Source organism: Calonectris borealis, chromosome W (genome assembly GCF_964195595.1).
Source record: "Calonectris borealis chromosome W, bCalBor7.hap1.2, whole genome shotgun sequence".
Taxonomy (NCBI): domain Eukaryota; kingdom Metazoa; phylum Chordata; class Aves; order Procellariiformes; family Procellariidae; genus Calonectris; species Calonectris borealis.
In genome coordinates this window covers 9,083,331-9,098,270 of record NC_134351.1, presented here as the reverse complement: position 1 = coordinate 9,098,270, position 14,940 = coordinate 9,083,331, and the positions used below count along the sequence as shown (strand labels likewise).

The 14,940-nt window shown below is 43.8% G+C and overlaps 1 protein-coding gene across 4 annotated transcripts in view; it reads right to left on the bottom strand.

Moving 5' to 3' along the window:
- LOC142074819 (CUGBP Elav-like family member 4) overlaps nt 1-12,847 on the bottom strand; it is a 717,496-nt gene extending 704,649 nt beyond the window's left edge. For 3 of the 4 annotated variants that reach the window (XM_075135697.1, XM_075135699.1, XM_075135701.1), the window contains exon 1: nt 12,321-12,696. In XM_075135697.1, coding sequence (XP_074991798.1) covers nt 12,321-12,600 — 280 coding nt within the window. In that variant the 5' untranslated portion in view covers nt 12,601-12,696. Of the gene's footprint in view, nt 1-12,320 lie in introns of all 4 variants that reach the window. The other variant, XM_075135698.1, reaches the window with a different exon arrangement.
- Nucleotides 12,848-14,940: the final 2,093 nt, after the last annotated feature.

Here is a 14,940-nt window from a genome sequence, read left to right as displayed (position 1 = left end):
TGCAAACACTGTCAGTAAAGCTGAGTAAATATATAAATAATTAAACAAACAAATACTTTCCCTGCTGCCCCCGGGCCTTTGAAACTGAGACTTAGTTGGATTTCAGGCAATCAAGCAGCATCACGTTCGCACACTCACACTGCACGCACGCTTCCTCTCCACCTTTGACAGAATATCATTGACTTGAGTGCACTGTGATGATTTCAAATAGACTAGGGGTTAGACAATCGACTCTACACACACACGTACACACATGCACACGCCATCTCCTCCATTTATTTCATAAAAGACATAAGGACAGATGGGATTCAAACACACAAAAAAAAAAAACCCCACATACGTGGTTATTGATGAACTAAAATAAAAAAACCAGGGAGCCTGATTCATTTGCTTGACAGATCTTCACTGTAGAAGATCACCTGAAACCCCCCTTTTAAATGAAAAGCTTTCTAAATTAATTTTGCTGCGGCTGAATACTCGAGGTCACTGAAATCTTGTTTATTCCCCACCACAAGCTACTTCTTGGGTGACAGCAGTGAAAACTCCCTTCTGGACTACCTTGCTCTGCCAAAGTCAGGGACGTTCACATCCCTGCTTAAGGATTCAAACGGTGTCTGTCTGTTGTTTGGGAGGCTGGGTCAGAGTCTAACTATTGACTTCATAGAGTGTTGGGTTGGTCCTCAGCAAATGGATGACAACTGTCAATTCCATCTGCCCATACTGAGGGAACTTGCTCTGTCTAGAGGGAACTTGCTCTTTTTACTGACCCGGTGAAGAGAGATACCTTCGGCTTGATCCAAATCGTATTGCAAAAAATAGGTTTGGATCAGGCCCTTAGAGAAGAAAGGTGGGATGCAGCCCTTCATCAAATCCTTGAGCTTTGCAGCTCCCTCAGTTGCCATAACAATGAAGAGTATATATGTGATTCACTAAAAGAAGAAAAAAAAAAAAAAATCAAGATCCTGAATCAGTGAATGATGATATTCCTGTAGACAGAGAAATTACAGAGGCTGAATCCTACTCACACAAAGAAAACTGGCAAAATTGCCATTGACCCTTTCTTGGCAAAGGGAAGACAAATATGTATTTACAAGTGAAATGAGCAAAGCTAATTTTCCACCTCCCCATCGCGTGTTTTTTGAAAGCATGTTTTCCTGATCTGTATTGAAAGGGGCTCTGATGTAACACATTTGCCATCAGAGATGCACCACAACCTTTACCGAGAAAAAATAAATGTCAAATTTATGCCATTAACTTCTCCTTTCTAAAAAAAACCCCAAAGAATAAAATAAAAAAAAAAAAAATCCAACTGGCCTAATATTGCAGTTGGGGAAATGAAAGATCAATAGCTCACTGGAGCCAATGGGGATCTTCCCATTGATTCAACAGGTTTCAGATCAGGCCTGAAGGCACCGAGCTTAAGTGACTCCATCAGAGAGTGTTGGTGAGTAATTATCCACGCCGTGATTAGAACCCAGGCATCCTCACTGCCCTCCCTCACCCACCAGATAACGCCCTTCCTTTGAATGAAGTTACAGGCACAGGCAGCAATTTAGAGGGGGAAGCTCTGAGGTGTATTAGGCACTAGCAAATAATCCAGAAGGAAGGGGAACGCTTGCTTTTCTTGTTTATTTATTTGTTTGTTTAAATTGGTGTTAACTTTTACTAATCCAATAGTAAAATGTAAAACCTAGCACCACTCTATCACCCTTATCTCCTGCAAGATCTTTATGTGCATTTCCTTCCAGTGTTTCTATGGGTTGGCTTGCTTTTTTTTTTCCCCTTCTCTGTCAATGACTAAACTTGGAGTTAAATAATTTGTGAGATACTCTTTTCTTTGGTATCAAAATTGGCTGGATCCAGACTCTTGCAAATAAACAAGCAGCAATGGTATGCTTTTAAAGACTTTGCCAAAGGATTTTTGTTGGTTGTCTTGCCCATTCCTCACTTCCACTCCTACTTTTCTCATTTATTGCCAGTATCTTGAATGAGATTTCTGTTTCTTAAAAGGAAAAAAAAAAAAAAAATCCATAATCCAAAAAAAAAGATAGGAAAAAGGAAAACGAAGCAAAAAAAAATGACCAGACTCCCTTCGAATGCACAAAATAGAACAAAACCCGCAGAATAGCATAACTGAATAACAATATATCTTTATAAAAGAGGGTGAAAAATTGCATCCTCATCCATGTATTATTGAAGATGGAATGCGATCAAATAAATCGCTTTTAAAAGCAATTAAATGCTCACAAAAGAAAAACACTTGCCCTGTAAACTGAGAGAAGGCATAATGAAATGCAAACCATCTTGAAACTACCACACGGAAACTGGAACGAGACACTTCAAGCTGAATGGTATAGCAAAAGGAGTGAACTAGCATACCTAGATAAGGCAGCCTATTGCTGAAGAGGGAGTAGTTAGGAAATTCAGAAGCAAGCCGGTCTGTGTATCTGGATTTAGATGAGTAACAACCTTAAGGCAGTCACACTGCATATTATCGGTCGCTCCTGCCCCAATGAGCGGTATCTTGCAGAACTGCCCGTAACTTAGGGCCCAATCCAAACACTGCTGCAAGCAAGGTAGAGTTTTCCTGAAGACTTCAGCAGGCTTTGGAGCAGGTCTGTAGCTGCTCTGCAAAGTCCTTTCCTATCAATTATAGATTTTGCATATCATAGAATATACATTGCTTCCACCCTCTTTCCCCCCCCATCTTAAATGCTGCTAAAGGTGTGGAAAAAATAAAATAAATCAAGCACTTTCATTGCCTTGCGGTGTTGAAAAAGAGCTTTCTGGGATTAATCCTGTTCTGACTGGGGCTGAACTGGTTGACCAAAATTGTCCTGGCTGCTCTGAGTTTCTCAAGCCCCTGGCTTCTCTGCAGTTGCCAGGCAAAGACCCGATCGTAGAGAAAGAAGTATCTCGTTTCTGTCTGGGTCAGGTGAAATAATGGGCAAGAAACAGAGCCCTGCCTGTAAGAGGCAAGAAAACTGAGTTTTCTCTGGATTAGCTTTCAAAGAGGTGCAAGCCAGTTCAATCTACTCAGCAAAGGTATCTCCCTCTCGCTCTCCCCCCACCTCTCATGCACCGTTTCAAAGTAGTACATCTTTACCTTATTATATTATTAGAATCAATCAATATTATTAATATTACATGTGGGCAATTCTGTAAATTCTTCATAGTTCTCCTCCTTGCCTGTTAACAGCAGGTACATTATACAGTCTCTGGTTAGATTGGTCAACCAGGCTATCGATAGTCTTAATAAGCAATATCTATATTGTGACCTTTGCTCACAGAACTGAATCTCTCCTATAGGGCTGTCAGATTCCTTAAAGAAGTATTGATAAGCTCATTACTGTATTGCTACATATAATTTTAGGTGTGATTTTCACTCACCCTCAAGCATCTAGTAACCTAATACTTTTTTTTTTTCCTCCTAAAGCATTGGCCCTTTTACAATTGATCAAATAGTGAATTAGAGCATTATAGAGAGGAAACATAATCAGGGGATTTCTACAAGCACACTGTGATATATCTTTTGATCTTCTGACAACCTTCATCCCTCTGGATCCTAGGAAGGAAGCACTGTTTTATAGGGATATTATTAGGCTGATGCTGCTTTATACATCTACCTGCAAGTAGCTACCGAATCCAACAAAGATATTTGTGTGCGTTTGCAGTGAGTGATGCATATTATGTGATGCGAATCTATCCTTAGGGACTGAAAAGGAGAGGAACTATGTGCAAATGTAAGTCTGCCCTTTCCATACATGTGTGCATACACAGTCTCTGTGTATTATATACACAGGCATTTGAATTAGAAACAGGCCAAATATGCAGTCAGATCTCATCAGACCAACTCTGTCTGCAAAGCTCCATTTTTATTCTGTTTGAAGAAGCTTCATGTCCAGAGTTATCTGCCCCACCGCACCGGGAAGTCAGCCGGGTTGCCTCTAAAATATTTTGGAGACTCAGACATAATGTACAAATAAACCAGACATGGATTAATTAAGTGTGACTGTATCATTAAATTAGTATAATGAACAAACAGCTATATATCGTATTAAACTCTGCATATAATTCCAGGAATAGCCTGTTAAGTCACCTGCCACTTTCATGCAAGAGTATGATCTCTATACTGTCTTTTAAAAAGGAATTATTTAGAGACATATATCAGCCTGTCTGTACTGAATGCATGTTTTCATTAATATGCACATATAATAAATGGTTGCACGTGTGTGTGATATACAGACGTGGCAGGCACACTTGAATCTCTCTGCATATGCACTTTTCACATAAAAGTTAATTCTCGGCTGCACCTTTCATGTAAACGATATCTTTTTATGTTTTCCAGATTTAAATAAGGAAATTACAGACCTCAACAACGTAAAGGGGAAAGAATAGCTTGCGTTACAAGCTGTGTCTGCACTGCACCTTGGTCTTTCAAACCGTAAGCAACTTTCTGGTGGAAGAATACTTTGACAAATCTGACAACGAAGGCCCCCCTCACCGGCAACGATATATCCCTGGAGGCATCAACGTTGCCAACAAAGCCATCTATGAAATAGTTAATGTTAAACAATGATTGTCCATGTTCAACAAAGGAGGGAGAAATAAACAGATAAGGGTGAGGTAGATCGAAATCTGCATGCCTCATTGGCTGAGCTGTCGGATATTTCTAATGCATCTGAAGGGTTTGTTACTAAGAACCTGTTAAGTATCTTTAAACCTTTGATCTGTAGCCAGTCTTAACAAAGGTGACAATTAATTAAAGGAGAGTGCATTGCAATAAAGTTACATCGTGGTCAGTTTATATATACTGTCCAAAGCTGGTTCACAGAAGTCACTGTCAATTAAAGTCTTCTTGGAGTCCAGTTCATTATCAATTTTTCCCCCTTGCCTTGATCGATATTTTTGGCTGCTTCTGCTTGACAAACTTAACACAATGTCTATATCTATATGTCTTGCCATTCATTTACATGGAATAGATGGCCGTATATGATTTATTTTTAGCTACTACGTATGGTCAGGCACTTTATTTGAGAGGTTTAGAGCTCTCATCCATCTTTATTTTAAGGAGCGACAATAATAAGCCCTCTCTTCCTTCGAGGGGATGTCAGTTGGATATAATGAATGCACATTAAAAGCTGCATTCACCTGTGTGTGCATTCAGGCTGTGGTTCACGGTGACAAAAGCAAACAAATGCAATATCTGTGGTGACATCCTGACTCCAGCCCACACCAAGCGATGCAGCACAAAGTGATTCAATAGATCCTGCGATCCCCAAAATGTGATGATGCATCTCGAGGAGTTACGGAGAGAGAGAGTCCCCTATAATATATACCCCAGCTCAGTCAGTGAAGCGACGGTGGAAGAAAAGCCATAACTTTAACTCGCCATGGTTATTATTTTTCCCTTTTTCCGCTGCAGATTTTAATACGTAAGGGTCAGTCCGCCATGACAAACCCTGGCAACAGTCATACGGGCATCGGTGGAGCAGTTAAGTGAGTGAGAAATGTGGCAGGGGTCAGGCTTTTGTCAGTTCCTCAGCCTTGTTTTAGTTTTAGTTTCACTTACAGAAGGAAAGCTAAGTTAAGGGACAAGCCGGCAAACATAGAAGCCAGTAGCATTAACTGCAAGTGTTGTGGTTTGCTAGGTAAATCCACAATCCAGAATTTTAAAGGGAATGTGAAACACTAAGTAAGTGCAAGCCTGCACCAGGATTTCCAAACGTGAACCCACCGAAGTGATGGGAAAAATCTCACTGCCTTCTGCCCAGCAAGCAGGCAACAGGCCTTCGCTCCCTAAGTAAAGATGATGCTGGGATTAATGAAACACCAGCCTATTTGTTAAGGTCGGGATTTAACTCAGCTCACTTAACACCTCACCTGCTTAGTGCTAACTCTTATGGGCCAGAAACCAGACAGCACCTGGTGGACTGGTCATGTTGAGCTCTGGAGTTATGGACTGTTATTGTAAGGCTATAGCCAACACATACGTGAGTCTTTGGGTATCTGATGCTTTTTCTCTATTTTAAATGCAGGTAAGCGGCCCAACAGCCTAGATCATCTCTCCCACTTTTTCTCCCTTGGAACCATTACTGCCTGTCGTATAAACCCGCCTCGGTTCACACTTGATTGACGGGAGGGACGGTAACAGCTCCTTTAGTGTCGTTATGGTCTGTCGGGTCAGTGCGGCTGGTATGCATGCGCACAGAGTATGCATGATAAAAAACACCCTGACGTCTTGCTGAAAAATGTGGCTGCGTATTTCCAGCTCTTAAGGCTAGGGGAGGCCCTCCTCGATCATCCAGCCCCTTCTGCCCCTTGCTCTTGACCACCGTGCATAAAGAGTCCTCTGTCCGCCCTCCTTGACAGGTACAATCCACTTTTCGGTTGAGCACAAGACACTTTCCGCAATCTCACTCACTCTTTACCCAGGCAAAATTTCCAGATACTCTCTGACAACTTCCTTCAAAAGACTATTCCATCAGCTGCCTGGCTTTTATTATACTACGCAATTTGAATTCCTCTGCTAAAGAAAGCCCTGTCTGTGGCACTGGCCACTGGCCGATGCAGGATACAGGACCAGATGAACCACGCTTTTCATCCAAGGTGACAAGGATCCTCAATTTTTCCCCCTACTTCAGTGCTGATGTTCCCGATCCTTTCTGGCTGAACACAGGAAAAAAAAATAAAAGAAAAGAAAAACAAACTGTACCCTGTTTCTGTTGTTATACTTCAGAAATTAGTAAGTTTCTGATTCACCCTCTGATTAAAACCTTGGTTTGGCCAAGTAAATACTATGAAATTTGGTTGTTGTCACTATTTTTTTTTTTAAGAAAAAAAGAAGTACCTTTTTTTCCTTCCCTAAAATGCCCAAAGGCACCAGTATATGTAGACACTGAGGGACAAAACCGATCATAATCCATAAATGTGTAAGAAATATAAGTCTAACCTGGAGAAACGTAAAAGAAGAAACAAAAACTCTAGAAACACAAACTTTAATTTCTTTCTTTCCTCCACATTATGTAACTTTAAAACAAATCCATTCTTGTAAGGAGGATTAGTGATATGGTAGTGGGGCTAGCTGAAGAACAGCTTTCAGTGCAAAACTTAACAGCCAAGCGAGAGATCCCAGAAAATTGGAGTTTGTATTGGAAATGCTGACACAACCGTAACAACAGCATCATAACTGGCTGCAGCTGCTTTTAGAAACCAGAATCCATGTCCAGACCCCTGAAAAAAGAGTTATCATATAGCCTTCTAATTTATGAAGCAATCTGGGCTATCTGTTTGACATTATCAAAACACATACACGCTCATCTGTACGGGAGATTATAATGTACAGGGGGTTGCTTTTTTCCTCTCTCTTCCATCAAGCTATCCAATTGCATTTTGATTGTTTTAAGGGGTTGTTCTTTAGACCTAAGGCATAAAGCCTCCTCTGTTTTATTCCAGTTTATTTGTGCATTTACCTCCCTAAAACTTGTTTGGTTTACTACCATACTAAATGCTGTATGTGTTGCTTTCAGCCAGGCAAGCCTTATGTTTCAATTATGGAGGAGTTTATTCAGCACCTGTATTGCGTCGTGCTTCTTTTCAACTAAATTTCCATTTCCCAAAGGCTATATGCGTGAATGTGTATACAACTCTTTTTTCTGTATGTATACACACACACAAATCTATACATTTATACATATATACAAATATATCATCTTAACTGAATGTTTATTTTCATTGCACCTTTGAATTTCTGAGATATCCAAAACCTTCATAAACATCCTTAGACTTAACAAGGTTTTAATTTTTCTATCATCTATCTTTGTAATCAAACAGAACAGAATATAGTGAATGGAAGCCTTGTTTACCTGCCCCCAAGGTGTCTTAAATTTCAAAATTATTTATACTTTTGAGAAGGTAAAGCAGCAAAAGAACTAAACTATTCTTTTCATACTGCATTTTTCTAGCTGCATTGAATGCTTGTCGAGTGAGGTTCGGGTCAGGTAGGATCACCATCCTAACCACGGGACTGCAATGGTGGCTTTCAAGGAGGTTTTGGGGGTTTGTCCTTTTTTGCCCCCCTCAAAGAAGGGTTGAAAGGATGTTGTAGCTCTCAGGTCTATGGAAGACTCTTGCTTTCCCACTGCACACTGTCCCCACTCTTTAAGTGTACTCACCCGCATGTGTTTCGGTAAATCTCAGTTAAGTGTGGAATGCTGATTTCTTCTGACTTCCTAAATAGAATATTATGGAGACCTGTGTGTTTTAAATTAAAACACATTCCAGGCCTTGGGTACAAGCAAGCTTCGATAGAAAAGGCTGTTTAAACCTATGGGGACAGTCCTATATTTAGATTACATTAATTCATAAATATTATACTAAATACCACTTAAATTGGCCTTAAATGACTTCAAAGATAATGCATTATAATATGGCTGTCCTGAGAGCACTAACCTTTATGTCTCCCAGTAACTCAGCCTTTAAGCATACTCCACTGCTAGATAAGAAGGGGGGAAGTTATGAATGAATGGCTTGCTAAATTGTTCAAGTGTGATTAGTTAACTCCGCGCGTGTGTATGTGTGCGTGTGTATGTGTGAGCGCGTGGGTGGGTCAGCTCAGCCCCCCGTAGATTTCTACCTGCGGATCTCAGCACACAGCCTCTTCCCAACCCTAGAGCAAAGTACCACCGCAGGAGCCTGTTCCTGCCCCGTGTGGAGAGAAGCGAGGACGGGGGAAATATGCAGCAGCTACGCTCCTGCCATGAAAGCTTGTTTTCTCGGGGATCTGGCAAGCCTTTCCCGCCTTCCCTCACATGCTGCTTCCCCCGTACCCTTTTCTCTCTTCGCATGTCTGCAAGAAAATCGTGCTCCCCTGCCTCTTCCCTGGTATCTGGCCTGGTATCAGCCGGGGCTGCTGGTGAGAGAACCTGGGACTTCACTCTCCTTTTGTGATAGTTTTTTTTGGGAGGGGGGCATAGTCATGTACTTTATCTTCAGGTTCTTAATCTTCAATTTCCTCCTGCTATACAGGAGCACCACAACAGGATCTCTTAATAATATTTTCAAGAATGCACATCCTGTGCTCTCATTTCAATGGATTTACACCTGGAATTACTCTGGCTGCTACGTTTTTACTCTAAGCTAATTCCTGTCTCTTCCCTCCTCCCAACACAAACCCACCTTCTCGCCCTCCACACCCAAGGTTTGCTCTCCGTACACTTAAATAAACTACAGCCCACTATTAACCCTTCAAGGTATACCACTGCCACAGCCTCATCCCCTGGATTAGGAATGAAATCAACTGAGAGTGATGGATCAATTAATGTATAAGCATTATACATCACTTATGGAAAGCATCTTGGGGTTTCATATTGCCATCCTACCCCTGAGAGCCAAGTTGGACTATCTTTGTGCAATTCTTCACCTATGCCTGCAAAGCAAAGCCAAAATAAAGAGATCTGAGTGAACACTATGCTTCACATGACTGCATTTAGAGAAGGGAAAAGAAAAAAAAAAAGATTAAAAATGAAATAAAATGAAATAAAATAATAAAAAAAAAGCCAAACACAATCCTCATCCTTCAAAGCCCCATCATGCTTTTTGACTTAATAGTAATTAATCACTACTGGCAAGAAAGTAATTTTTTTCCAGGTAGCCAGAGGCACATTTTTATCAGGATTAGCTAATAAATCAGCGGCATCGCTAGAAAGGAGTTCAAACTCTTCTCGGATGTACTAAATAAAACCGATCTCTGAAACGCTGGCAACTCGGTGCCTATTGAAGCTTCACTCAAACCCTAGCCTGCGAAAAAACAATCATCATCATCATTTTTCCTTCCAAAGTCCAAAACTTCTAGGAGGTTAAAAATGACTGTTTCTTTCAAGATGAACTCATGCAATTCGGTTTGATGAGGTGACAAGATTTCCCACCTGGCTTTTTTCCTAGGTTGCAGCTTTAGAACAGAAATGAAATGAAGGGAAATGAAGTTAGTATCTTGCTTAATTCAGGAATATGTGTTAAACACATCCAAGCAAGATAAATGATCCCTCTCTCTCTCTCCTTCCCTCCCCCCCTTCCTGAGTTTGTCTCTGTGAATACAGGCGTACAGTGAAAGCAAAACTGAACTGAAAGAGGAAGAAATCACATCTATGAAATAGAAATTAAAGTTAGCGCATAGATTGATTAATTAGAGGCTTAAGATAGAACATAACAAAAGAATAAAATCTCATCAAAAAATCAAAATAACCTCCCCCCACCACAAAAATCCTTTATCGAGGTGTTAGCTCAAAGATTTCCTCTACACTATGTTGAGTGATTCTCTTCAGTGTAGCTTTTACTGTTGTTATTTTTATTTTACAGAAAGCTTAGATAATTTTTGCAAACACATGCGCGCACACACGAGCTCAGTGGCTACTCTCACTACGCCTCATCTATTAGACGAAACCTCCCAGGACCTTTCTTTCCCTGTGCTTCTTACTGTTATTTTTAATGTTATTATTAATAATTATTACAGTACGGATGTCATGTTGAAATGACGAACATCATGTCAGACCTTGATGTGGCTTCTAGGAAGCTAGTCTGAAAAGAAAGCAAGGTTCGAAAGGGCTACACTGATGATTGTAAATATGAGAAGGGTGTTTGGAGCAACCGGCAAGAAAGGAAGGAAGAAATATCCTATAACTTGGACTGAGTCCCTGGTCCCCGAGCCCTGAATATTTTCTCTAGCCTGTGCAAAACTGGTACTTTGCACTGTCAGGGTATATTTTCATTCACATTTCCTGAGGGTGGAAGAGAGGAGGAGTGTGAGTGGGAAGGGGGAAGAGATGCCTGCTAAACATGCCGTTAAGTTCAAGATTTACAACTCGCCAAGGCATCTGGAAAGCTGGGAAGCCAGTAATGCCATTACCAGTGACTCTCCCTGCCAGGAGTCCACCAAGCTGGAGTAGACACTGATACTGAACCTCTCCTGTAACAGATGCAACTTCCACTCCCTCCGTGGCCCCCTGCAAAACCCTTTCTCCTCCTGCACTAAATCTGAAGTCACACCCCAATCACTTCTGATGTGATCTTTTTATTTTCTTTTTTTTTTTTTTAATAACTACATATCTAATGAAATAAACACACACACACACACATATATACAGAACCTGAGTTAATAAAGTGGCTCGCTTCGCTCCTGGGTCTCTCCTGCTCCTAAGCGGGGCTACCATGCAAATTATCTTCAACTTCCTCTCTGCAAGTCCTACTTTCCTACCCGAGGATCCGAGCATCTCTCCCCCACTACACGCACCCTCCCCCACCCCCAAAACCTAGCATCATCTAATCTGAAATGCACCTCCGGAGAGCCTAAGCTAAGCAGGGAAAGGAGCAGGCAGAGATGGAGCGAGCGAGGCATCGCATGGGGAGTACGTCTCCACTGCCTTTAAAGAAAACCTAAAAAGTTCCCGGGATGGACTTCGGGCACATTAAAGTAGTGCTTGGAATATGCCTGCTCAGAGACTTCTCCCCTCTGGAACTAAAGTGCCACCCATCCCTCCTGGTTCACCCTCTCCAACACACACACACACACACGTTGTGATTTTGTACACCCCCCCCCACCCCGCTTGAGATAGGCTTTTTTATTGTTGTTTATATTCCTGTTCCCACACTGAACAAAACCAAAATGAAATACCCTCCCCGGAGCAACTCACTCTCCTCCGCCTCTGGCTTTGGAGCGGACTACAAATAATAATTGTAACAGCAGTCAAAATAAAAATGTAAAAAAAAAAAAAAAAACCCAACAAAAAAAAAAAAAGAAAGAAAGAAAGAAAAAGAAAAGGCGCCGGTGCCAGATACACAACAGTTGTAAAACAGGGGCTTCCCAGCTCCGCGCAAACACACGGACAGACACACGGACACACGCACCCCCAAGATAAACCAAGGAGCCCTCTCCCGCCGTTCAGCACCACCCGCCAGCGGACAGCTGCCTGCCGCCCCGCCGCCGCGCCGGCGCTCGCCTGGGCGCCCCGGCTTTCGCAAGTGGCTGCGTCTCCCCCCCCCCCAAAAAAAAAAGAAAAAAAGGGGGGGGCGAAAGAAATACAAATACTAAGAAATAAACCAAAGGGAGCTGACTGCCTTCCCTGCTTCTCTCTCTTCTCTTTCCAGGAGGGTCTATTATTTCTTTCCCTGCCCCCCCAGCCTGCCGCCTCCGCCCCCGGGCCAACCAAAAATGAAATAAAATGAAATGAAATCGAAAGGAAAGAGAGAAAGAGAGACCCAGAGAGGGAGCGGGAGCCTGCCTTCCTCTCCCGATCTCTCCCGGGAAAGTTCAGGAGGTAACTCACCTTTGTGCATGCCAGTGAACCTGTCCTTCAGCACCGTCAGTTCATAGATCTTCCCGAACTCCTCGAAGAGCGGTTTGAGGTCTTTCTCGTCCAGGTTACGGGGGATCTGCCCAATAAAGAGCTTAATGGCATCGTGGTCCTTCATTGGGATGGTGGATGGGTTTCCGGGACTATGGTTTAATCCGTTCATATGCCCGTTGGTGCTGGGGTTGCTGTGATTGCTACTCAGGCTGGTATTGTCTGGTTGTCCGTTTGCTAACGTGGCCATCTTTATATACATAGAGAAAATCTTCTTTCCTTTTTTTCCCCCTCTTCTTTTCTCTCTCCCTCCCTCTCTCCCTCTCTCTCTCTCCCTCTCCCTCGCTCTCTCGCTCCCTCTCCCTCTTTCACACACACACACACACACTCACACACACACACACTCCTCCCTCTCCGTCTCTCTCTCTCTCTGGGTCTGATCTGATTTTTTTTTTACATTGAAGATCTGTGTCCTTTCCGTTTAAACAGGCTGGATCGGTTCAAATTCCCAGCCAGACTAGGGGGTGGGGTGTGAGTGTGTGGATGTGTGTGTGTGAGGGGAAGGGAGGCTGGGGGTGGGGGATTGCTTTTGCCTCTACTCTGGCTAAACCCCCTCCTCCCATCCAACCACCCCCCTGTCTGTCTGCCCGGGAGAAGCTTAATGGTATCTTCCAACACAGCCCCTGGCTATAAATAGCACTAGGCGCATGGCTCTTTGAGAGACAGTCAATTTCTATTGTGCCAAGTGAGCAAAGGGGAACGGTTGCGTTTTTAGGACCAATGATGATGATTTTTTTTTTTTTTCCTTTTCCTTTGCAAGCCCTCCGATCAATCGCTGTCGTTATAATTTCAGTGATCATCGGGAAAACTGCCTTTTTATTTGAGAGGGGGAAAAAAAACAAACCCAAGGTGTTCTGACTTCTTCCTATTATGATGATGTCTCTTGTTTATTATTTACTCTTATTACGATTTCGCAATTGATAATAAAAGCAGTTCAGATACGGACGAATCCTCGGGCTCAGAGGTTGCTTTTGCTGTTGTTGTTGTGGTTGTGATGTTACAAGCTCTCTACTATATCTGTTCTTGTTGCATCTAAAAAAAAATGCATGCTCTTTAAGCTCTTTTTTTTTTTTTAATTATGCTGATGATGATGACATCAAGCTAGGAAAGGCGCAAACTGTATTATTGTAGCTCTTTGGAGGGAGACGAAAAATATCGAGATGACTATTGTTAATTTTCATGCTGCCGATATTCATTTTACGTACAATCAGTGCGGGCGTTATCTCCTATACTAGCTGCGTGTGGTGTGTGTGCGTGCGTGTGTGTGTGTATGTGTATTGGAAGGGGATTGATTAGATAAGATTTTCTTGCCCGACTTTCAAGCCATCAGGATATTCTGTCTCTCTCTGATGGAAACATAAATCGTATTTTGTAGTCATCAGGGATCGGGAGTTGCTTGTCCGAACAATGCTCTCTAGACAAAGTGTACTGTATGGTGGAAATGAAATCAGCTCTCCTTTCATAGCATCTGGGGGTGGGGAGGGCAGGGACGCTCGGATTAAGGACACAACTCCCCCTTGCCCCCCAAATAATAATATCAGTAATCCCGGCAGTAACAAAACAAGGCTCTGCGTGTGCTCAGAGCAATTTTTCTTCCCCCCCCCCACCCGCCTTTCCCCCTGTTCCCATGCAAGCTGTGCGGGGATGAAGCTCGGAGCAACACTGGGAGCAGCCTGCGAGTTACCTGGCCTGAACCCCCCCAACCCCGGCCGGGCTGCAGCCGCACGGCCCCCGCTTATCTCCCCTACCCCGGGGGTGCTCGCAACCCCCCGTCGGCCCCTCCCGCCGGGTCCGGGCTGCCCCCAGGCACGGCGGGGGCTCCCAGCTATTGTTCCCGGTGCCGCCGGCTGCTCCCCGCGGCGGAGGCGGCGGCGACCCCGGGGGGCGGGCTGGGAGCGGGACCCCTCCCGGCCGCCGGTCCCCCGGGAGCGCCGGGCAGGGCGCCGGTAACACGTGTGACTGTAAACGGAAGGGGCAGCCGTGGAGGAGGGAGGTTATTAGTTTAAATTTGCAACGTTCCTGCATGTTTTATCGACCGGGATTTATTTTTCTTTCAGTTTTAAAAACAAACAAACAAACAAAAAAGGAACAAAACCACAACACCCTTGTAGCAGCGTTCACTTTATTTGGCTTTTGTTTTAATAACAGAGCAGCAAGGCAGTGTCCTGCCCCGCCCCCCTTAAAAAATAAAAATAATTTCAGGAAAAAAACCCAACCCAATGCAGGTGGCTCAGCTATTGCAACTACTCCTGTGACTGCAAGTCCTCCCGTGCCTTAAAACGAGCGCCCCTGCCAGGAGACGAGGGCGGAGGGGCCCGATCCTGGGAGGGGGGGTCCGGGGCGGGAGCGGGGGGGGGGGGGGTGCGGCAGGGCTGTGCCCCTCCCCTGGGCCACCGACGGTCCCCGCAGCGGGGGGGAGAGCGCGGCGGGCGGTGGGGCGGGGACGGGCCCGGCCCCGCCGGATCCCACCCCCCTCTCCTTCCCCCGGGGTCCGCACCTGGGGGCGACACCCGAGCAGAGCCCCCGGCAGCCCTCGCTGCCT